This window comes from Syzygium oleosum, unplaced genomic scaffold (assembly GCF_021117445.2).
Source record: "Syzygium oleosum isolate NSW1041296 unplaced genomic scaffold, Sole_v2.1 Sole_v2.02, whole genome shotgun sequence".
Lineage (NCBI taxonomy): Eukaryota > Viridiplantae > Streptophyta > Magnoliopsida > Myrtales > Myrtaceae > Syzygium > Syzygium oleosum.
In genome coordinates this window covers 19,798,632-19,822,732 of record NW_026607486.1, presented here as the reverse complement: position 1 = coordinate 19,822,732, position 24,101 = coordinate 19,798,632, and the positions used below count along the sequence as shown (strand labels likewise).

The 24,101-nt window shown below is 41.6% G+C and overlaps 3 protein-coding genes across 3 annotated transcripts; all 3 read left to right on the top strand.

Annotated features, from left to right (window-relative positions):
* The first annotated feature begins 2,441 nt into the window (after positions 1 to 2,441).
* On the top strand, positions 2,442 to 6,687 carry LOC115673292 (serine carboxypeptidase-like 27). Its single transcript, XM_030595414.2, has 9 exons — positions 2,442 to 3,158; positions 3,264 to 3,359; positions 3,490 to 3,582; positions 3,677 to 3,762; positions 3,846 to 4,106; positions 4,616 to 4,743; positions 4,850 to 4,945; positions 5,854 to 5,959; positions 6,339 to 6,687. The coding sequence occupies exons 1-9, from the start codon at positions 2,771 to 2,773 to the stop codon at positions 6,477 to 6,479; spliced, it is 1,395 nt and encodes a 464-aa protein (XP_030451274.1). The 5' UTR covers positions 2,442 to 2,770; the 3' UTR covers positions 6,480 to 6,687.
* Positions 6,688 to 8,472: 1,785 nt separating this feature from the next.
* LOC115673362 (serine carboxypeptidase-like 28) lies at positions 8,473 to 11,878 on the top strand. Its single transcript, XM_030595515.2, has 9 exons — positions 8,473 to 8,998; positions 9,110 to 9,205; positions 9,430 to 9,522; positions 9,608 to 9,693; positions 9,930 to 10,190; positions 11,051 to 11,178; positions 11,283 to 11,378; positions 11,469 to 11,577; positions 11,670 to 11,878. Exons 1-9 carry the CDS (start codon positions 8,602 to 8,604, stop codon positions 11,817 to 11,819), a joined length of 1,416 nt encoding a protein of 471 aa, XP_030451375.1. The 5' UTR covers positions 8,473 to 8,601; the 3' UTR covers positions 11,820 to 11,878.
* A 143-nt stretch (positions 11,879 to 12,021) lies between these two features.
* Positions 12,022 to 14,144, top strand: LOC115673363 (tetraspanin-5-like). The gene is made up of 3 exons (XM_030595516.2): positions 12,022 to 12,890; positions 13,235 to 13,566; positions 13,933 to 14,144. Exons 1-3 carry the CDS (start codon positions 12,393 to 12,395, stop codon positions 13,940 to 13,942), a joined length of 840 nt encoding a protein of 279 aa, XP_030451376.1. The 5' UTR covers positions 12,022 to 12,392; the 3' UTR covers positions 13,943 to 14,144.
* The last annotated feature ends 9,957 nt before the right edge of the window (positions 14,145 to 24,101 follow it).

Genomic DNA, 24,101 nt, shown 5'->3' with positions numbered 1-24,101 from the left:
TAGTTCCCTTAAATGAATTGTTCGAGTTTTGATAATAACATTTTTGTTTTTTTCCCAATTGTTTTCATTTTCCACTCCGAAGGTTCTCAATAATAAACTCCTTTTTTTTTTCCTTTTTTCATTAATTGCTTCGATATTGTAAGAATTTTTTATTGGATAATAAAAAGTCTAAAACTTGTGAGTTATGTGGGGAAATCCGCATCTGCCAAATTGAGGACGGGGTACATAAACTTGCCCCCGCACGGGGCACAGGGCGGGGACAGGGCAGCTCCGGTAATCGTCGGCAGGGGATGGAGGATGCGATCCCGTCTCTCATCTCACCATATTGCCATTCATATTCACCATTTATGGATTTTAAGACACGGTATAAATTCAATTTTGGCATCCTCAAAAGAGAGGCTAATCCGCACATCGGTACTTCTAGCGACCCAAATATATGCAAGACGAGTGTACAATCAATTAGCTACACAGGTCCTATTCTTTCTTTGACTTTTGAATGTTCAAATTGAGTGTTTGCTAGAATTGTCCAACAGAGGAAGGAGCTTCCAAGGATGGCTCCTCTGTACGTGGAATGATTCTACCCGTCCCTTTTTGTTTTCTTAATTGCTATGTTGACTTCGCCACATTTAAACAAATCAATCTCGTCACATACACCTCCTCGCCGCACCTGGCCAATCCAGACAGATCCAAGACCAGAAAAAATGCCTTCGACTTTGGCGCGCTGAGCACCATTAAATTCAACAACAAACCCCCATGTGCTTGATTGGCTGGCCAAGCAAGCATATTACAACAGGAAACAAGCATTGCATGTCCCTCTATAGTAGGTTGGTCATCTTTTGGTGCTTGATTGGCTGACTAAGCGAGCATCATCGCCTAAAAACATACGACATACACTTGTCTACATAAACTAACGCCATCGTAGCCATTAAATGTATGAACCTCATAGTGGGACACACGTGATCGATTGCCATATGATGGAGTTGCTCTACGTACCAACTGGATTTGCCGCATTCGTAGGCATATGTTCGTCGACACAAGTGGAATTTCGAGCTTCATGATTGGGACTTAACTTCGCAAAATAGCTTGGTTTTCTCAAAATCATCATTGAAATCGACTCTAAAATCATCACCGATCTTTATTAGTCTAGACCTTATGCTAGCCCTGCTTTACTCAAAGGTATCATAAGATTGTTGCGCTATCACTTTGAGCTTGCTAATCATAACGTCTAAAATTCTTTTCATTACCTCATAGAGAGTAAATTCATGTTTTATTAGATGTTAAAATAGAGACAATAGATTTATGATATTAAATTTTTGCGTTCAGTCTTTAGCCTAATTCCTCCAACATGGTGATTGTGATGAATTCAAAGGGGAAAGAAGACAATAAAAACAAAATCCAGAAAGCTGAAGAAAACATGAACTAAATGCCATCGCAATTTAACCTAATTTCATACCTAATTCATTTCACCACAAACCCTTTCTAACAAGAGGCTCAAAGTAGTGTCAAACAAAAACCAGAAAGCTGAAGAAAACATGAACTAAATGCCATTGCAATTTAACCTAATTCCATACCTAATTGATTTCAAGACAAATTCTTTTTAATAAGAGGCTAAAAGCAATGTTGTATTATAAGTGTCTCGAGGCAATGATTAATCATACTCAATAATAAAAAAAAAGCTTCGATCATCAACATATTGATTTCGTAGAAATCTCGTATTAAAAATAAGGGTTACTATCACAAAAAACCTCAAATTATTACACCTGTGACAAATTTACCTAAACTCCAAACTGGTACATTTGTGATAATTTTACCTTCCGTTAAATTTTATCGTCAAATTTCTGAGTTGGATGATACGTGGCAGTTGACGGGTGTATTGATTTGGGGTTTTACCCTCCGTTTGTCATAAGTGTACCAGTTTGTGATTTTTTGTGATATTAATCCAATTTAACAGAAGGTAAATTTGCCTCAAATGTATCAGTTTGGGGTTTTTGGTAGTTAAAAAATTAGTTTGGGGTAAATTTGTCACGTGTACCAGTTTGGGATTTTTCGTAGTCAAAAAATTAATTTGAGATAAATTTATTATTTGGGTACCAGCTTGGGAATTTTCGTGATATTAGCTCTAAAGATAATACTATCCTCTTTTAATTTCTCAACAAACAGGCAAATTTGGCGATGGACGAAGAAGGAAATGAAATCAAGCCCGGCACACATTTTGCTCCACGCGACCCGCCAAACATCTGGGGGATATCATAGGGGATTACACTAACAAGAAGAATTATTTTGCTTTTTGTCTTTCGTCAAGGCACGAAACGATGGATTGAACGATCCTTCGGTGCCCAACCAATTCCTCGTTCACAACCCAATCATTCCCATTTTGAAATTTTAATAAAACTCTCTCTCTCTCTCTCTCTCTCTCTCTCTCCGACTCTGTCTCTGTCTCTGTCCCTGTCTCTCTCCCCGATGGAATCTCCTTAAATTCCAGTGAAGTGCGCGGAGCGAGAGCTTGTTGGGATCTGAACCTCCCATCTCGCCAATTGAATGCTCCCTTGCTTCCTTCTTTCCCATAAATTTCGCTCCTTTCTTTAGTATCTTTACGCAGCTACCGCTTCGCGAACCGGGATTTCCCATCCCTGTTCTTGTTCTTGATCCCCATCAGTCCGCGCGCACTCAATTCAAGCAAAGCTTCCGAGCTCGTCCGCGGGTGTGATGTTTTGACTGCGAATCCGCATCGGCTCTCGTGACCCGTGCCTCTTCTTGGCACGAACCCATCATGGGTCGTTCTCGCCTTCGCTTCTTTCCGCTCTCCGTCGTGCTCTGCCTTCCGCTTCTCGCCGTCGTCGCTGCTGCTAGCGCCGCTTCCACCTCGCCGGAGCGAGAGCGGGACAGGATCGAGGAGTTGCCCGGGCAGCCCGGGAATGCGGGCTTCGCTCAGTACTCCGGCTACGTGACGGTGAACCAGCAGGCCGGGAGAGCGCTGTTCTACTGGCTGGTCGAGTCGCCGGCGAGCCGCCGCCCGGAGTCGAGGCCCCTCGTGCTGTGGCTCAATGGAGGCCCCGGTTGCTCCTCCGTCGCTTACGGAGCGGCTGAAGAGATCGGACCTTTCAGGATTAGGCTCGATGGGAAGACTCTTTACTTGAATCCTTATGCTTGGAACAATTGTGAGTGTGGTGAAATGAAAATTTGATTTTGGTTTTTGTTACCGATTACGCACCGGTATAGCGGCGTAGCAATTCATTTGAGTTGTGTCGAATTGTTTGGGACAGTGGCGAATGTGCTGTTTCTCGAGTCTCCAGCTGGTGTTGGGTTCTCGTACACCAACACGACATCGGATTTGTATACTGCGGGCGATCAGAGAACTGGTAAGTTCTGAGTGAGTCTGTTTGTCTGTAGTATATGTATAGAATATGGGCTCCTGCAGAGTTTGGTTTTGGTGTAGAAGACGAAGAATTTGAGTTTGACATCCATGGTTTGCCATGTGACATGGTTTAGCTGAAGATGCGTATGCTTTTCTGGTCAACTGGTTCGAAAGATTTCCGGAGTACAAGCACAGAGATTTCTACATTGCTGGGGAAAGTTATGCAGGTTTCAGAGTTCTTCTTCATCGATTCTTCCTGTTATTTATGAGTTTCCATGTGAGAAGTGACCAGTTTAACTTTTCATATTTTATCTGTGACAGGCCATTACGTTCCACAGCTGTCTCAACTTGTTTATGAAAAAAATAAGGGAATTCAGAATCCAATCATCAATTTCAAGGGATTCCTGGTAATCATCGATATTGATCTCAAACTCGAAGAATGATGTCCTGGCATCATCAATCCTTTACTTTTCCTTTTACCCTTTTTTAGGTTGGGAATGCTGTTACAGATGATTATCATGATTACATTGGCACTTTCGAATACTGGTGGACCCATGGCTTGATTTCTGATTCTACCTACCATACCCTCCGAGCCGCTTGTCTGTATGGATCTTCGCTGCATCCCTCGGCGGACTGCATTAAGGCCCTTGATGTCGCGTCAGTGGAGCGAGGAAATATTGATCCTTACAGTATTTTCACTAGACCTTGCAATAATACTTCGTCATTACGGCACAACTTAAGGGGCCACTATGTAAGTACTTATACCTGACAACGTTCGCTTGAACTGAATAAGTGGATTTGACATATGCTTACCGACCTTCAATAATTGAGCTTTACTATAGATCCCGAATTTGCTCTAGTTCAGATTCTCCATAAGATATTGGAGAGCTGGGTAACCACTCAGGACATACTCTGGTGGGTCAACTGAGATCCTCCAGCACCCATGCGATTGGTGATCTTAGTGAACGCCTTCCCTTTTCTGAGTCTCATCCTCATTGGAAGAGTAACTTTTCTGGCTTTTCCAGGGATTTCACCCTTAAATCTCTCATTTTAGAGTTTTTGACAGAGTCCTGCGAGGGCCGTGACGCCCTCGCCTGGTGTTTCTGCAGATTCAAGTTATTTATTGTTTTATCATCATCGACACTCTACATGGAACTTCATTGTCACAAAGACAGATAATGCGATTTTTTCTCTGTTGCTTACTTGAAACTGCCTAGTGAAATTTTCTAAATCAAGTTCTTTGTTGCCTTCTATACTTAGCCATGGATGTCCAGAGCATACGATCCCTGTACAGAGAGGTATTCTGCGGTTTATTTCAATAGACCGGAAGTTCAGAAGGCACTTCATGCAAATGTGACCCGCATACCATATGCATGGGAAACATGCAGGTGCAATATTGCTCTTGAATCGATCACAAATATGTGCCAGCCATATAGTAACTGCCCACCAAACAAAAGTTATGTCTGCTAATTTATTGAATCTTGTTGTTTACAGCGATATTGTTGGGAATTACTGGGCAGATTCTCCACTTTCTATGCTTCCTATATACCAAGAGCTTATTGCAGCCGGTTTAAGGATATGGGTGTACAGGCAAGTTTGTGTGGCCGATTTTCATGCACCCCTCTGTTCTCTTTCTATTTTTTTTTTTTGAGGATGTCCTTGATCATGACACTTGATAGTCGTTAAAATATCTAGACTCATCTTCTGCACGACCAGGTAGTGAGTACTTGATTTGATACAGGCAACCTTTGATGGTCAAAGTACCATCACTTGTTGAAATCTGTTCCTCTTTCGTTATTATAGCGCACTCTATTCCAGTTGGCCTATTGGCTATTATCAATCTTTCAGCACCTTTTTTTTTTTTTTATCTTAGAATGTGATAAAGTAGCATATACTGTAGGCTGATTTAGTTTTGAGTTGAGTCTGTGTTTCCCTGGCAGGGGTCCTATATTTACCTTGGGAGATTCCTTTTGAATGATTATCTAGTGAGGCACTCGAGGAAGTCTTCTCAAGCATAGTTTTTTTTGTCTAAGCCGGCCTCCTGCAGTTTGTTAGTTCTATTTCATGTGGTTGCTTTAGATCAATTCTCTACTATTAATGTGAGTGCCCAGACCATCCTCAACTAATGAGGAAAATGTACGACAGGTACTGTGGGAACTAGGGTGAGAATATATGTAAACATAATAGTGGGAAGACTGAAGACTGAGGAGAAAATATAAGCGAGAATGAAAATAGTAGACTCCATAGATAATGTGAAACTTTTAGTAGCTGCGTGGAAAGTGCAATGGTGTCAAGATCCGCTTTTTAAACTTACCAACAAAAGGAAAAGGGTAGAACACTGAGCATGACTTGCTCAACATTTGTCTGTCTACCATTTCTATCGGTGCATCTTTCACAGTTTCATTTTGTCTGTGGCCGTCTTTTGGCTTTTACTATGTCATGTTACGGTGTTGGTTTTTATATCCTATATCTGACATCTGATCAAAATCTCTCTACAGTGGGGACACTGATGCTGTTGTTCCTGTTACTGCAAGCCGATACTCAATTGATGCCTTGAAGCTTGCCACTGTTATCAATTGGTACCCATGGACCGACAATGGAAAGGTCTGTACTCTTTACAGTTAAATCGAGCTTTTGTTCTTTTACTTTTCCGCAATTAAACAAAGTCGAATTTCTCTTTTGCTCTTACAATCTCTATCTGCAATATGCCGGCTCACATCTCACCTGTTTAAAGTAGCAGATCATAGCAGCTGTTTACAGGTGCTAAACAACCTTTCTACTTCTTTCACTTCTGAGATATCACCTGGCTAATTAATCACGCGATATGCACAGCGATACTTTCAGTATCCTAAACAGATAAAACAAAATCTGATTGTTGACTCTCTTGTCAACATTAACCAGTCAAAATCGGTTCCAAGGAAAGTTGATTGAGAATTCTATCAAGAAGTGCTTGCTTGTCCTCAAACTTCTTCTGGTGATACAGGTCGGCGGGTGGAGCCAAGTTTACAAGGGGCTGACATTTGTTACGGTGACTGGAGCAGGACACGAGGTTCCGCTCCATCGACCACGACAAGCCTTCATTCTTTTCAAATCATTCTTGGAGAATAAGCCTATGACAAGATAGAAGCCATTACTTTGGTGCAGTTCAGTGTGAATATCCGAGAAAAATTACGGAAAAATTCTTTCTATTTACGAGGATACAGAATAAGAAAGATGCACTCCCCTCGAGTGCCTATTGATTCTTGCCTCCTTTGTGGAGTCCTATTCAATTATGTATGCCATTCATTACAGATTATTGGTCATTAGAAGAAAGAACAGTGCCATGATGAAATGTATTGAAGTTGTCAAATTCTTACCCTTTAAAAGCCAGCAGTAAAGATTATTCTTTGCAGTTTTCCTATTGATGAATGTACTGTAAGACTCATATTTGCTCTCTCAACTCCGACGACCTTGCTTATGGGGGTTCTGGGGGTCTTGATTTCGTCGAAAATTACCTAGTCTCTGTTCTATCTGTGATTTTATAATCGTATTCAGTAATCCGGGTTAGAAGAAAGATAACATCCGCGCGATATTCTTCTTCGAAACATAAAAAAAAGTCAGGAAACAACTGACGAAAAAGCAAAGTCATGAGTGTACAGCCGATATAGAGATAGAGATTTCATTGAAGGGCTCAAGACTCGAGAGTAAAGGAGTATATGCACAGATCTGATAATGATTTAGAGACTTAATAATGCCTATGGATGGATTCTTTATGTCTTTCTCATTTAAAAGTCTTGATTTCTCCAGAGGGGATCTAATTCTCTATATCCTAGAACCAAAGCCCGTGAGCTAGGGCGTGGCACGAGCTGCCTTTACTTCTTCGGATCCAAGAAAATGCCCTGCCCATGCTCAGAAAACTAAAATAAAATAAACAAGCATTCCCCTGTTCAAGAAACGTCAAGAAAATCAGGACAACCGTCCATCTCCAGAAGAGTTAGGGGCGTTTGATAGATGGATCAGCATGATGAACGGTGGGGATCGATGAAATCACACGACCCACTAGGTGGGGCATTTGCTCTGTAACTTGTAAGTGATGGCTAATGGTTGTAAAACTAAACGGCGCCATCAAAGGACTAAAAAAGGTCAGAGGAGGGGGATTTAGTCAAATGAACAGTTGGCTGATCCTTGATCCAGGAAAAGAGAAAAGAAAAAATGGTGATGCAGTTTATATGCTCATAGAGATCCGATATTAGGTCAACTGTCCACGATGAGCAACCTTGATCTCGATGGCTTTGACTTTTGTGGGATCCAATGAGTTTCTGATTTGATGATGTCTATATGTGGTCTTAAGTCAATTTGTTTCATTCAAAGATTTTCCAGATTGTACGATTTGACAGCAAAATGGGTTCTCACGTGTTCATTACCTCCTTTTGCTTTTCTTTTTTAATGAATGGATTCATGGACGAAGTTCAGACCGTCCTAATTAAAACCTGCAGATCTTAATTCGGAGTGAGGAAGGCGAGCACAGATCTGCATGAAATTCCACAGCACGGAACTTCACGCTCGGCGATTCCAGTCAATGAAAAGCTAAGAGAAAGAGCCGTGCACATCAAAGTTAGTAACCGGATGACATTCTGTTCAATGTATTAGGTACATATAGAGACCTACTGATCCCCACAAGGCCATTTTCTTAACTAATAACTAACTGATAAAGCATTTTTTAGCATGACTCAGGGTAGGTGAGATGGGGAAATCATATCAATCATATTCTGTAGGTCCTCCTTCCTCCCCAAGAAAAGATAGAAATCTAGCTTGGACGAGAGATAAAAAGAGAACAGTTTGAGAGGTCGAGATGAGATTATTTTTTTTGCGAAATTTCATAAATTAGAGCATATATGGAGAAAAATTGCACCGAGTATCAACCGACCGGGCCAACGCCCCGGCGGTCACCCTCAGTCCGACGTTAGTTATAAAGGGTTGCTACCCTGCCCCTTGGTAAAAAGTCAGAGCCAGTACGAGCTAAGCAATCAAGTCTCACAAGCAATATTATTATTATTTTTTTGGTCAACAACCAGCAACATTATCAATAGTATAAAAATGATTGAATTGTGGTCATCCTAAAACAATCCTATCAATCTTTCACACGGCACAATAAATTCCCAGGGCATCACTTAGAAATCAATTCACAAAAGTTTCGCTGAGCTGAAGCAAACTCCATTCCAATAGCTGACCAAAAGCTAAGCAGGGACGTTTCTTCAAACCCAATCATGAGCGCTAAGAACACGAGCAAGGACAGTTCTTGTTCTTTGCCTCGCCTTCTTCTAGTACTCGCAACCCTGCTGCTATCTTTTACTTCTGCTACTTCCATTAATGTCCAACAAAAGAGGGACAAGATCGTTAAGTTGCCAGGCCAGCCGGCGAACGTGACCTTCTCTCAGTACTCTGGCTATGTCACGGTGGACCCGAGTGCTGGGAGGGCTCTGTTTTACTGGTTGATCGAGGTGCCGCGCCATCTTGGCCCAGCGTCGAAGCCACTGGTCCTATGGCTCAATGGCGGGCCTGGCTGCTCCTCGGTGGCATATGGCGCGTCGGAGGAGGTGGGGCCGTTTCGGGTGAGCCCGGATGGCAAGACTCTGTCCCTCAACCACTATGCTTGGAACAGAGGTGAGCGAGTATGAATTGTGATGTGCTGGGTGCAATGTGCATGAAATGGGATTCTACGTCGTAAAGACATATTCATGTGCAGTTTGAATCTGATGGGGTTTGGTTTTGCAGTGGCAAACTTGCTCTTCCTGGACTCTCCTGCTGGTGTGGGGTTTTCTTACTCCAACACATCCTCTGATGTATACACCCCTGGTGACAAGAGAACAGGTCTCTCTCTCTCTTTCTCAAATCTAAACAGCAAAAATAGTTCTACATTCAAATGAATTCGTCTCTATAATTGTTTAATGTGAACGACTCTGGTTCATCTGAACCATCTCTATCAATTTGACTGTGGATCGACTCCTCTCGGGCAATCTCATATGAGATCATGAATACACCACCAATTGGTCTAGGCAAAGATATGCTTCTTACCAGCTGTTTTGGTAGTGCAGCTCAAGATGCCTTCACATTCCTAATGAATTGGCTCGAGAGGTTCCCTCAATACAAGCATAGGCCTTTCTACATTGCCGGGGAAAGCTATGCAGGTACAAACCCATCCCTTGCACCTCCTTTTTCCGGTAACTGTCTCAATCTTTGTTTTGATTGATGTTCGCTTTCCGTAATTTGCAGGTCATTACATCCCTGAGCTGTCTTTGGTCATTGCACAGCACAACAACGGGACAAGGAACCCGGTTCTTAACTTTAAAGGCTTCATGGTACGTCACTGTGTTGTCTTCGACTTCAAAGAAGCTTCTTGTTTGTCTTTCTCTCCTTGGACAGAATGTCAACGACACAAATCCGTATAAACTCACAATCATGCTGATATAATATGACATCTTATTTTGTTCGAAAATCATTGGGGATCTTGATGTACGTTGAGAAAGAGACGGACAAGGTTAGGTCGATAATGCTATATCTCGTGCCTTTTATTTGATCTGACGTTTCTGGGCAGGTGGGAAATCCTCTTTTGGATGATTTTTACGATAGCGTCGGCACGTTCGAGTTTTGGTGGAACCATGGGTTGATATCGGACTCCACGTATGCAGCCCTGAATGAATCTTGCCCATACGATTCGTTCCTCTTTCCTCGCAACAAGTGTAACGCGGCTCAACTCCGCGCTTCTACCGAGTTCGGGAATATCGACCCTTACAGCATCTATAACAGCCCTTGCCCAGCAGCGGGCACGCTCAAGCAGAGTCTGGACCAGTCCTTGGTGAGCCTACTCAGAACTCGTAATACTGGACAACAAGCCACGAATTTTCTACACTCATTTCTTTAACAAACATTGAAACTGTTCTCCATGCATCAAGGAAATCACAGTTCAAGATAATTGCACCAGGCCGGATCTATCACATTAACAATGAAACGAAGCCATCTGGTTTTTAGTTGTTTCTTAGTTATTGATTTAGATGGGTTTGCTTTTAACTGTGACTTTTGTTGTGATTGCGTCTGTCATAAGTTGAGTCTTCAGTCAAAATCTTGAAGTCAATGTCATCATTGGGGTTTAAAGGAAAAGAAATGCCGACCATGCTTTGTTTCCACTAATCTTACCTCATTTGCTTCCTATATGTTATCACTGAAATTTAAGAAAAATCTTGGGTCTTTAAGCCATATAGCAGCCATAACCATATACTTGGCTCTTACCCACAATTTATCGAATCATGATTGATCGTCTACAAGATAAAAAATCTTAGGTAGAAGTTCCGAGCAAGTGATTAGTGGACCTATAAAAATTGGCCATGAAAAGGCAGAGCGCGATCTTGGAATTGGGTTTTCAAAAGTTAATACCCATTTGACCAATCATTACTCGTCTCTCGTGATTATGGCTATGGGATGGGTAATCTCGTGAATGCATCCGGCGGTCGGCACGGCCATATGGTCCTACTTGTCTCAGAAAACTGTGAACTTCTTTCGTTTTTGGGTTCTACGAAAGTAGAGTCAACCATGATGACATCACGGACATGTCCAATCTATATCCTATCTATTCTTAATCTTGCCCAAGTATTAATCTAATTGAACAAATTTGCGTCAGCATATACTCTCTTAGCTCATCATCTATCTTCTTGATGTCAGCCATGGAGGTTCAGAGGGAACGACGAGTGCATAGTGCTATACACGAAGAAGTACATGAACCGACGAAGCGTTCAAAGGGCTCTCCACGCCAACGTCACTCGCATCCCCCATCCTTGGGCCGCTTGCAGGTCTCGCCATCCTCGGGGCTCGCTCCCTCAGCCGTCGAAACTCGTTCTGGCATTTCCTCAGACACTTGGTGACCCTGATTCTATCCATTGCTCTGTCTTTGCAGCTCGGTGGTAAGGGCAAACTGGACAGATTCCCCGAAATCGATGCTTCCCACCTTCAAACAGCTCATAGCCGCGGGTCTTCGCATCTGGGTCTACAGGTCAGCTCTCGTCTTCGTTTTCTCCTCCTTCTAACCACTGCCTATCGTATGAGATCGTTCTTGATTCCTCTTGAACGCTGTGTCACCCAGTGGCGACACCGACGCCGTGCTGCCGCTATCCGCGACCCGGTACTCCATCAAAGCTCTCGGGCTCAAGGCCACCGCCAGCTGGTACGCTTGGTACGATGATCGCCAGCAGGTATAATTCCCATCACCTTCTCGTTCGCGTTAACTACCAAGAAAATGCAAAGATCTGAACAGTGGTGAATCTGAAAATGGGGTGCGATCCAGGTTGGTGGGTGGAGCCAGAAATACCAGGGCCTGACTTACGCGACGGTGAGAGGCGCGGGACACGAGGTCCCATTGGGCCAGCCCAGGCTCGCCATCTTCTTGTTCCGCCATTTCTTGAACAACCAGTCCTTGCCCGGCCTCTCTTTCTAGTCCCCCCTCTCCCATTTGTACATTCCCTTCATTTTTATATCTTCCTTCTTGATTAGCCACTGAATCTTGGCAAATTTTTATTTATTTTCCTTTTTTTGTTTTTTTTAATTGCGATGTTGTTGAATAAGAGCCTCTCCACATAGAAATTGAGGCGAGAAAAGGACGTGAGTCCAGCGCGCCACGCTACTTTCTTCGTTCGGGTCTAATTTTTTTGTGTTTTTGTTCGGGTCATACGATTCAAAAAAGGAAAGAAAACATAAATCTTAGTGCACTAGATTAATGAGTTCCTTAATGGCTAAGAAGTGCGAATTGTATATGGTCGTTTTCATGGTTGGGATGCAACTTTTATAATTGAACACCCAACACACGGAAAGCCGAAAAGACAAAAAAGCAGATCAAAGCTATGGCTGTTTTTGAATTCTCGAAGCTTTTGGCCCTAAAGTTAAAGGCACAATTGAACTTGTGTTCATTTAAATACAGAAGCTAAAGCAGACATCACGTCTTAAGATTGCAAGAATCGCCTTCCCTTAGTCCTTTCAGATACACGAGACACACTCATAGTATCTCTCAACAATGTATCGTCGTTTCATGAGCAACACGGTGGTCGGTTTCCTGAACCTCCTCTCGCTCTTGGCTTCGATACCCATCATCGGAGCCGGCCTGTGGATGGCGATAAGCGGTACCACGTGCGAACACACCCTCCAGACGCCGCTCCTTGTCATCGGCTTTGTCATCCTCGTCGTTTCCTTGGTGGGATTCATCGGGGCGTGCTTCAACATCGTGTGGGCGCTCTGGGTCTACTTGGTGGTCATGCTGTGCCTCATAGCGACCTTGATGGCCTTCACTGCGTTCGGGTTTGTGATCACCGCCCACGGCGGCGGGGTGGCGGTTCCTGGCCATAAGTACGAGGAGTACAGGCTCGACGGGTACTCGCCGTGGCTGAGGGACAGGGTCAAGGACCCTCGCTATTGGAGGAAGATCAAGAGTTGCATTTTCAGTTCAAGGACTTGCGAGAAGATTGCCTCCTGGACGCCTATGGATTACTTAGTGAAGGATTTGTCTCCTGTACAGGTTAGGCTATGGTCTAATTTGTACTTTGCTTAATCTCCATTTAGATTCTTGTTTAGGCTAGTTAGTTTATAGAGAAGCAATCTAATTTCATCCATGTAAGTTGGGCTAATCAAACTTTGAAGACAAAACGAAGGATTATAGGCGATTTAATTAGAGGCACCTCTTTACGTGAATCTGATTCATCCCCTAACCAATTGGTTCAATCTAACATGATTCTTGCTTTCTTCGTCCTCAAGGAAGAGCTCAATATCACGAAAGATGCAGGCCAAACCTAATGGATTGATACATAGCTCCTTTCATTCACTACCAATCAAGCTAAAATTAATGTTGCGTTGTAAGTGCAGTCAGGATGCTGCAAGCCACCGACGTCTTGCGTGTACAACGTGGAGACGGTAGCGCCACAAGACCCGGACTGCTACAAGTGGAACAACGCGCCAACGTTGCTGTGCTACGACTGCGACTCGTGCAAAGCGGGAGTGCTCGAGGACGCGAGGAGGACGTGGCACAAGGTCTCGCTCCTCAACGTCGTCGTCCTCCTGCTTCTCGTCCTGTTTTACTCCATCGGTTGCTGCGCCTTTCGGAACGCCAGAAGAGAAGACGAGCTCTATCACTACCCTTACGGACATCACCCTGGCATGCCCAAATTTTGGCCCAGAAGGCACAACAACTATTGGTGGTGAGTGAGATTCATTGCTTCATCTCGTCCAATGTCTTCGTACATCACTTATACCAACCTTTTTGCACAAGGGTTTTGATTTGTGTCTTCGAGATTACCCTAAGAGTGCCCATTTGCTTTTCCTTTTTGCCCGTAACTAATGCCTTTTGGACACGTGCCGACGCCTTTTGTGGGACGGAATTCAATGTTGGAGCATTTATTTATATCGTGGCATCTCTTATTAGTTTCATAGTATTTTTATATGCGATTAGCTTGATCAAGTGAGTTAATTTAAGTAACGAGTGCTCTCTGGACAAACTATGATTTCATGTGATTTGCTTTGCTCTTCCTTCTTTGTAATGGATGCTTTCTTTGTTTTGATTTTAGGTGTTGTTGATCCGCATCGAGATGGCTGCTGATGAAACTGGGCATGAGTAGATAGCCGGTGGCTCCACCATCCAACGTCCGCATCCAAGAACTGTGAATACTTAGTGCAACACATTTGTACATACTGGCAAATTTTACCTCTAGAAATGCACAGTTAATGTAGCAACTCCTTTTTGTAATTTTTGGTGGGTAATTCACGATTGCGTGCACAATCGTAGAAGGTTGAGGGTGCATCAAGGATAAATAAAGACAGGAGAAGGTAGAGCCAAAAACAGAGAAGGAACAGGTGCACCAATTATCTATGAACACATATGCTTTAATCCACTCGGCCGTCTCTCCCAATTGAAAAAGTATAGTTACTATCTCACATTATATAAAAAAGTAAGGTTTGAAAAACAAATCCTTTCTTTGTCTCTCTTTATTATCTTTCCACTCTATTGATATATACAACTTTAATATATACTATTTTTATAAGCAATCCCATTTAGATAAAGAAACAAGAATACCTCTTCTTTTGAAAGAGCTTTTTAAAGAAAGGTTTGTCATTTTTAATGCAGTGTCTGTCTCGTGTCATGTATGATTAGTGAAATACAAATATTTTTCTAATGGGTGAGAAGTAATTGTTAACAAGATCCTTCTTAAAAAGCCATAGGTGAAAAGGAGGGAAAGAGAAATTCTTAAAAGGCTTGACCGCCCAACCAAGAGTAGTCTTGAAACTTGTATCGTTTTTGTTAGAGATATCCCTTAATTTTGTATATCTCTTAGGATGGTGCATTATCTTTCTCGATTGATCCTAATTGATTGCCATTGATAGTTTACTATACTATTATTATAGATAGTCATCTTGAAAACTTAAACATAAGCTCAAGTACTCTTTATTATGAATATACAAAAATTATATAATTCTCTTTTTTGCTTTATGTTTATCTTAGTATCTGAGCACCTCTTGTCTGAGGAAGGGCCCATCGAGTTATACGGTGGTTTATGTTAGCCGCACTGGTTTCCGTTTTTGAACATTACATCACTGCGCTTGAGTGTTGTTCTGACATTTTTTGTTGTTTGTTTCGTAAAAAGAACATCACCATAAGACTCGCCGCGCTCAGACTGGTCAGATCTTGGGATTTTGTCGTGATCCACCACTGAACGTCGCCTCACGCGCCACCATGCACTGTCACGTCTCGGATCCATCAAGTCTGACGCCTTTGAGTGCTATTTTGACACTTTTCATTGGTTGTTTCAAAAAACCAATACCACTATCAGACTTGTCGGCCTTAGACGAGCCAAATTTGGAAAATTTCACCACTAACCGCCATAGTAGTAGCCCGCACGTGCCACCGCATGTTGCCATGCGCTCCACGTGCCGACGCTCGTGCCAGTTGCCGACGTCATCGCAAGAACCATCAGACCCTTACTTGGTTTAGAAACATTTCAATTCTATCTATTAGACTTCAGTTCAGTCGCCTCGATTTAACAAATGAATCCTGAGATCTGCTTACCATACGATATTCCACCTTGGATATTGTTCGTCGGTATTAACTATTAGGGAATCTGCCTTGTATGCATTAGGATACAAGTCAGTCTATTATTGTTTTTTTATCCTCTATACATGCTATATGGAATCAACTAATCTTATCAGAGCCATAATGGGAAGCGACTTCTGATGCTCGCAAGTTTGCTAAATATCATGGTTGTATGCGTGTTATGAAATTTCTGTTGATCCTTACTGATGAATTTGAACATTTGCAAGCTTCACTTCTACATCGAGATCTATTACCTCGTCTTGAGGAAGTTATCTTAGAGTTGTTGACTGAGGAGACTCGACTTGCTACATTAAAGGCTCAATGCACTACTTTGTCCACTCCTATAGATGCGGTGCTTGCCGCCCCCCACTTCTTCCTCATCGCGCACAGTGTAATGTATGCATTGTCACCGACATGGTCACCTTGCGTCCAATTGCTGTCGATGAAAACCCAGGCAACCTACGAGAATGAACAACCGATCCCAATAAAGACGTCCACCTGCACGCCCATCCACCACTACTGCTATCATTGAGGGTTCCCCTAACGACCCATCTGTTGCTTTATCCTTATAAGATCTTTGTTTCATTCTTCAAGAATCTGATAGTTTTGGCTCCTCTGTTTCTAACACTTCTATTTGTTTGTCCCTCTAGGTATTTCTGATTCATGGTTCTTTGATTCTGCATATTACAATCATATAACTTCCAACTCCAATTTATTTAAGTCAAAATTATTAACTTCGCAAGCACCTGCTATTCATACAGTTGATAACTTACTGATGATAGTGAGTCTTATAGGAAACATTTTGACGTCAACAATGGCATTACGCGACACTTTTTTGGTTTGTAAACCTCATTAAACTTGATATCTGTGGGGCAATTATCTGTGGGACAATTGTGTGAACTTGACTTTGACTTTCACTTTTCCTCTAATAGTTATTGCTTGCAGATTCCATGGATGGGACATACATTTGAATAGCCGCAAAGTGGGACAACTATTCGAGCTTATCTCTTTAAAGCTTCCGAATGATTAACTTGGCATTCTCGATTGGGCCATGTTTTTTTCTTTCTCTAGATTAGGTCATCTAATTTCAAGTGGTCATTTAGGTTATGTTGCTAATAAACCTTTTAATTTCTTCCCAAGTAAGTTGGGAAAACATCATACTTCGCCATTTGATTTTAGTGGATCTGTTTCTTATACTAGCTTTGATGTAATTCATTTTGACATTTGGGGACCATCTCCTACTCTCACTATGTGAGGATCTCACAATTTTGTGATTTTTGTTGATGATTATTTTTGTTATGCCGTGTAATATAGAGACCCAAAGTATTTTAGAATTTTTTTCTCAAAACGGTACCATCATTTATCGTTCTTGGCTAGGAACTTCCAAACAAAATGGTTGAGCAGAGCGTAAACATAGGCACATCTAAGATGTACACACTCTTCTAATTTCAACCTCTTGTCCAGAACAATTTTGGGAAGAGGCCGGTCATACTATTGTATACACTATTAATCGTACTCCGTCACCTACTATAGGTAAAATCTCTCTTTATGAATGCTTATATGGCAGTGTTCCTAATTACAATCTTCTTCGAGTCTTTAGCGATGCTTATTTTGTGCATCTTCTTCCACATAAATGCACGAAGTTAGAACTTCGTGCTCGTCTATATGCTGCTTCCTTGGATATGACATTGAGCACAAATGATACAGTTGTTGTGATCCTGTCTCTAATTATCTTCACGTGTCTTGTCATGTTACCTTTTAGGAACAAAATATGTTGTTATCTCTCTGTCCTTTCGAATGCTCTCCTATTGTTCGCTTCTTTACCAATCATTTAGTGCATCTATTTCCTGCATATGACACACTTGAATCTACTTTTGAATCTTCCTATTCAGAGTTGTCTTTTCCTAATCTTGATGCAGATAGCTCTGGTGATCCCACTTCAGCAACTCTTGACATGTTTGCGTCATCTGCGAATTCTCCACCCTTGGTCACTCACTCTTGACCTCTTCATCGTTCCACTCATGTAAGTCAACTTTCTGTTTGGTTTCGTGATTTCCATTGTTATTCTACTATTACTTCTTTTCAAAAGCCTCCCCTATATGGAGATGTTGGTTCTAACCCTCTTTGTCGGCAAGTAACAGTCGATAAGTTGCAAGTGTTAGACAAATCTCATATTTGGGGATTTGGTTGATTTGCCTCTTGGAAAGTCTGTTATAGGTTGTAATTGGGTTTATAAGATCAAAATGAAGGCAAATGGTACGGTGGAAGAGCTACAAAGCTCGACTAGTAGCAAAAGGCTTTACTTAGGAGTATGTCATTAACTGTTGAAAATATGTCTCGAGTTTGAGCACGTGAACGAAACCCGACCCATGATGAATTAGTATTTGCGGACGTCCAAATATAAGCCATGGAAATCCAGAGTTTTCTTTTCGGTGTAAAAGTTTGGCTGGATAAGGATTCCAAACAAAACAAGAAAGGAAAGTCTGGGTGAGAAGAGGAAATAAAATAAAACAAGAAGGGCACACAAATTATACGTTTCTGTTAGTGTAATCGGCCAAAGGGAAAGATAAAATAGGAAAGTCCAAAATTTGGTTTTGGTTGACCGTGTATTACTTGGACTTTGTTTCCTATTTGATGTGGCAATCTTCACGATGGAAATTTTCACTTCCCTCTGCCGTTGGGTTTAATATAAATATTTCTCAAGATTTCTTTATAGAGGTAAGAGAGAAAGACAAGAAGCGTCGTTCCAACCGAACGCTTGTAGTGGGTTTTTCTTGGCTGAGTTATATCCATGAAGTCTTGAAGCGCCACTTGCTTGCGGGTGCTTGGCATCGGGTTCGAGATTTTGTTCGTGGAATTACACCAAGAGTTCAAGTGTTCGTAGCGATTAAATCTTGTGTTAAGATTTGTGTATAATTCCTTTGCGAGATTGAGAGATTATTTCGTGAGGAATTGTGGGGCTAAACATTGCGTGAGTTATTGGGTGTAATTGGGACTTGGGAAACACTTAGAGTGTTTGAGTGACTCGAGTGTGGTTGTAATCTCCGTTGTATCGCTTGATCTATAGTGGAATTCCGTGCTGCTCTCCCCGTGGATGTAGTTCACTACGACCGAACCACGTAAATCTGGTGTCCAATTTATTTTCTTATTCTGTCAAATTTATTGTTCGATCGCTTGGCTTCCGCAACATTAACTATAATGAGAAGTTTGGTCCAGTTGCACGTCTTACTTCTATTATGAAGTCTTCTTGTTGTTGCCTCTATTAAGCGATGGTTATCAATCCATATGGAAGTTAATGTATTCCTCAGTGGCAATCTTACTGAGGAAGTATATATGGAACCTCCTCCTAGATACATATTCTTGCGATTTCACCGTAAGTACCTCTTAGAAGGATAGGGATGGGTGGAGTCGAAAAGGATTTTGGATGACACTTGATGAGACGAAAACTATTAGCATACCCCCTAATAAGAGGTTCCTGTGCTGTTCTAAAATGGAGTTTTGGAGAACTTTTGGATACTTTCAGAATGTCAGGTAGCAATAGTATTCTCGAAAGCCAACGAGTCGTATGCTCGAACAACTTCTATTGATGTTGAAGTACCATAGAATTTAAAATCACACGAAAGGAGCCACCATCTAATTTTGGGTACCTAGTTAGACAGGTTTCGAAGCAAAGTGTTCAACAAAATTGACCGGATCCATCAACACGTTAAGAAAATCTAGATAGATTGTATGATAAGTGAGAAAAGTATAGTCGTAATATGATATCATACATCCAAACCCATCTCAGCACCATTCAGATCTTTCAATATTAGTACATTTTGCAACGTAGGTTTTGTGCTTATCTGGGAAAATTACCAAAATAATCATAAACCTATTGTAATTATGTTAATTCACTCATAAACCTTTTTTTTGTGCCAATTCAATTCTAAACCTTTTGCATTTGTACCAATTTAGTCAATCCGGCCAACTTTGGCCGGCCGTCATTGACGTGGAAGCCGGCCGGCCAACGCTAATGTGGTAATTTTTTAATGTTATTTTATTTTTTTGAATTTTGTTTATTAATTTTGTTTATTTGTTATTTTATTTTATTTTTCCTTTTCTTTTCTTTTTCCCTTTCCTTTTGTTTTCTTTCCCTTCATCTTCAACCTCTGGCCGGCAAGGTCGGCCCAGTTGGCTGCTGGCGAAGGTGAGCCTTGCTAGATCTGGCGAGGTTGAGCCTCGCCCAGCCACTGGCGTCGACCTCGCTAGTGGCTGGGCGAGGACGAGCCTTGCAAGATCTGGCGAGTCGAGCCTCGCCCAGGCATTGCGAGGCTTGTCCTCGTTGTTGCTCGTGAGGTTGAACCTTGCCATCGGTTGGCGAGGCCGACCTTGCCGGCCTCCGCCTTTGGTCGGTCGCCGGTTGAAGATGAAGGGAAAGCAAAATAAATAAATAAATAAATAAATAAAAGGGAAAGAGAAAAGAAAAGAAAAGAAAAAAATCATAAAAAAAATCGAAAAAAATATTAAAAATTGCCACGTCAGCGTTGGCCCGTCAACTGGCATTCACGTCAGCGCCGGTTGGCCAAAATTAGCCGGATGGATTGAATTGACACAAATGCAAAAGGTTTAGGACTGAATTGACACAATTGCAATAGATTTATAACTATTTTGGTAATTTTCCCGTGCTTATCTTGCTCGGCCTGACCCAAGCCAATGAGTCAAAAATATAAATTGCATCGAGTAAATGAAAACAATTCAAAGGATGAGCCGATATGGTTTGGACAGGCGAGCCATTCGGCCAATGATGAAAATCAACTTCATGAGGAAAACACCTGTATCGCGACACGGCAAACGGCTGATTTTATGCGCAAGAAATGCGCATATGCAGTGGCGGGACGAACTTTGAATATTTGATTCCGCAGCTTGTGATTCACCCAGCGATCATCCAAAAGAGGGAACAAGGAGAACTTTCTCCAAGGTCATGCGTGTTGAAAGCAATTTCAACTTCTCGGGTATTTACTTGCAAAGAAAGTCGATGGCAGTGCCAAGTTGCCAACCCAAGTTGCATTTTGTCCCGAAAGTTTCTCCATCATGGAGAGGACCACTTTATGTCGACAATCTCATCTTGGGCATTTCTCCGATCCCATGAGGCATGTGGAGTGAAACATCCCCCAATTGCAAGCAAACCACCACATAACCTTTCTTCTTGACATTTCTAACTCAAACCACATTTCTGCAGCCAGATTGGAGCGCTTCAAGAACGACTTTTTCCCTCGCACTGACAAATCACTGCGCGATTTGCATGACCGCTATTGATTACCAACTCTTCGGGAAAGTGGGACTTGACCAGAGACGATCGGGATTTAGAAGCCGAGTCGTTCGGCCATGCGGGATTCGGTCACAACGTCTTTCACTTTCAAATACAGCTCCCGCTGGTTTCTGTGGATGTTAAATTGGCTAATCCGCAAGGACGCTGGGATTCATAAGAAAGAATGCATGATAAACTTAAAACTTAACGGTTCATCTTTTTCTTTCCCCCTTTATCGCACAATCGCAATAGATACGTGTGAACCGTTCCGTCCACGTGCATAGGATAAGACTTCATCTACGGGATATTGGGCATAGCCCCCTAGAGATTAATATAAGTGGGCAACGCTATGATTTGAACCCAAGATCTGCCGGGATCCAAATCATCCGGTATACCATTCTCCACCCTTGGTCACTCACTCTTGTCCTGTTTGTTGTTCCATCTATGTAAGTCAACTTTCTATTTGGCATCGTGATTTCCATCGTTATTCTACTATTATTTCTTTTCAAAAGCCTCTCATATATAGAGATGTTCGTTCTAATCCTCTTTGTCAACAAGTAACGGCCGATAAGTTGCAAGTGGTAGGCAAAAATCTCATACTTGGGATTTGGTTGATTTGCATCTTGGAAAGTTTGTTATAGGTTGTAATTGAGTTTATAAGATCAAAATGAATGCAGATGGTACGGTGGAAAAGCTACAAAGCTCGACTAGTAGCAAAAGGCTTTACTTAGGATTGTGACATTGACTATGATGATGCGTTTGCTCTAATTGCACGTCTTACTTCTATTTGAAGTCTTCTCGCCTCTATTAAGCGATGGCCACTAATCCATATGGATGTTTAAAATATATTCCTCAATGGCGATCTTACTAAGGAAGTATATATGGAACCTCCTCCTAGATACACTCATACTTTTAACAAAGTGCGTTGATTACATTAAGTATTATATGATTGAAGCAGGCTCCTCGTGCATGGTATTCCAAGTTTAGTTCCTCCATGGAACACCTTGGATTTACATCCGGTCCCTATGACAATGCTTTCTTTGTTCAACAAACATCTTTTGGGTATATTCTACTACTTTTATATGTTGACGATATGGTTATTATTGGGAATGATAACACCAATATTAAAAAAAATCCAACGGTATCTCAATCAACAATTTGAAATGAAAGACCTTAGGTGACTCAACTATTTTCTAGGATTGGAGGTTGCTTTAGATTCCTCTGGGCATTCTCTTTCTCAAGCGAAACGTGTCAATGATTTTCTTTTTCGAGCGGGACTCACCCATAGCAAGACCATCACAACATCCATTGAGACTGATACCAAATTTGATGACAAAAATGGGATTCCTCTTCCAAATGCCACATTCTATCAATAGCTGGTTGACGGTCTTGTAAATCTTACTGTTACTCATTGTGACATCGCATATGCTATTCCCATTATTAGTCAGTTCATGACCTCGCCATGTACGATTTACTTTGTTGTTGTTTTTTGAATTCTTTGCTATGTTGAGAGTACCTAATTTCATGGACTTCACTTTTCTGCTCACTCTACCTTAGAACTGAATTATTCTTATGTTGACTGGGCTGGAGACTCTCTTAATTGTCGCCCCACTACAAGCTACTACTTCTTTCTAGATAACTCACTTATCTTATGGCATAGTAAGAAATAGATCGCCGTCGCTCGATCTAGCACGAAAGCAGGATATCGTGCTCTCGCTGATACGATATCACTGTTATTATAGTTGTGATGGCTATTAGAGGATGTGGGCATGTGTCATAATGTTGGAACAATCAGTTATTACGACAACCGGAGTGCTATCCAAATAGCACGTCATTATGTTTTTTATGGGCGCGCTAAGCATATTGAAATAGATTGTCATTTCATATGCCATCACATGCTTCATGGCACTATTCATCTCGTCCCCATTTCATGGGATGATTAGATTGCTGATGTTTTTGCTAAAGCACATCCATTCGGGCATTTTCAAGATCTTTTCTCCAAACTCTAATTGACTTCTTCAACGTTACCTTGAGTTTGAGGGGATTTAGAGATATATTTCCCTTGATTCTATGTATCTTTCGGGATTGTGCATTATCTTCCTTGATTGATCCTAATTGATTGCAATTGAGATCGTTTTTTTTTGTTATTATAGATAATCACATAGAAAGGTCTATAAATAAGCTCATGTACTCTTCACTGTGGAATATATAGAAATTACACATTTCACTTTTCTGCTTTATTCTTATCTGTTATATAAACTTGATCATGGGTCTAGAAGCCTGTTGATCCTATCGATGCTCGAAGCACGATTTAGATTGACTAGACGAGCATGTTTCTTTTCAGGCGAGGCCACCCACTTAGGTCTAGTGACTTTATGAAGAGAATTTAATAGTTTTTACATATTATGAGCGGGCATGTATAAGAACTTTCAAGCTGGTATCTGACTCGGTCTGCCATTCATCATCGGGTTCATGCCAGATGCATATTCAAATTTTATTCATATTCTTTGGACTTCACTAAAGTTCCTCTTAGGAGGATAGGGATGGGTGGAGTCGAAACGGATTTTGGACGACACTTGATGAGACGAAAACTATTAGCATACCCCCTAATTTGAGGTTCCTGTGCTGTTCTAAAAAGAAATTTTGGAGAACTTTTGGATACTTTCATAATGTCAGTTAGCAATAGTATTCTCGAGAGCCAACAAGTCGTATGCTCGAACAACTTCTATTGATGTCGACGTACCATAGACTTTAAAATCACATGAAGGGAGTCACCATCTAATTTTGGGTACTTAGATTGGTTTCGAAGTGAAGTGTTCAACAAAATTGACCGGAATCTGTCAACACGTTAAGAAAATCTAGATAGATTATATGATAAGTTTGAAAAGTATACCCGTAATATGATGCCATCCATCCGAACCCATCTCAGCACCATTCGGATCTTTCAATTTTTGTCTATTTTGCAACGTTCGTTTTGTGCTTATCTTGCTCGGCCCGACCCAATAGCTGACGAGTCAAAAATATAAATCGCATCGAGTAAATGAAAACAATTCAAAGAATGAGCCGATCTGGTTTGGACAGGCGAGCCATTCGGCTGATGATGAATCAACTTCATGAGGAAAACGCCCATTTCGTGACACGGCAAACAGTAGATTTTATGTGCAGAAATGCGCATGTGCAGCTGTGGAACGAACTTTAAATATGTGATTCAGCAGCTTGTGATTCACCCAACGATCATCCAAGAGGGGGAACAAGGAAAACTTTCTCCAATTTCAACTTGGGTATTTACTTGCAAAGAAAGTCGATGTCAGTGCCAACCCAAGTTGCATTTTGTCCCCAAGTTTCTCCATCACGAAGAGGAC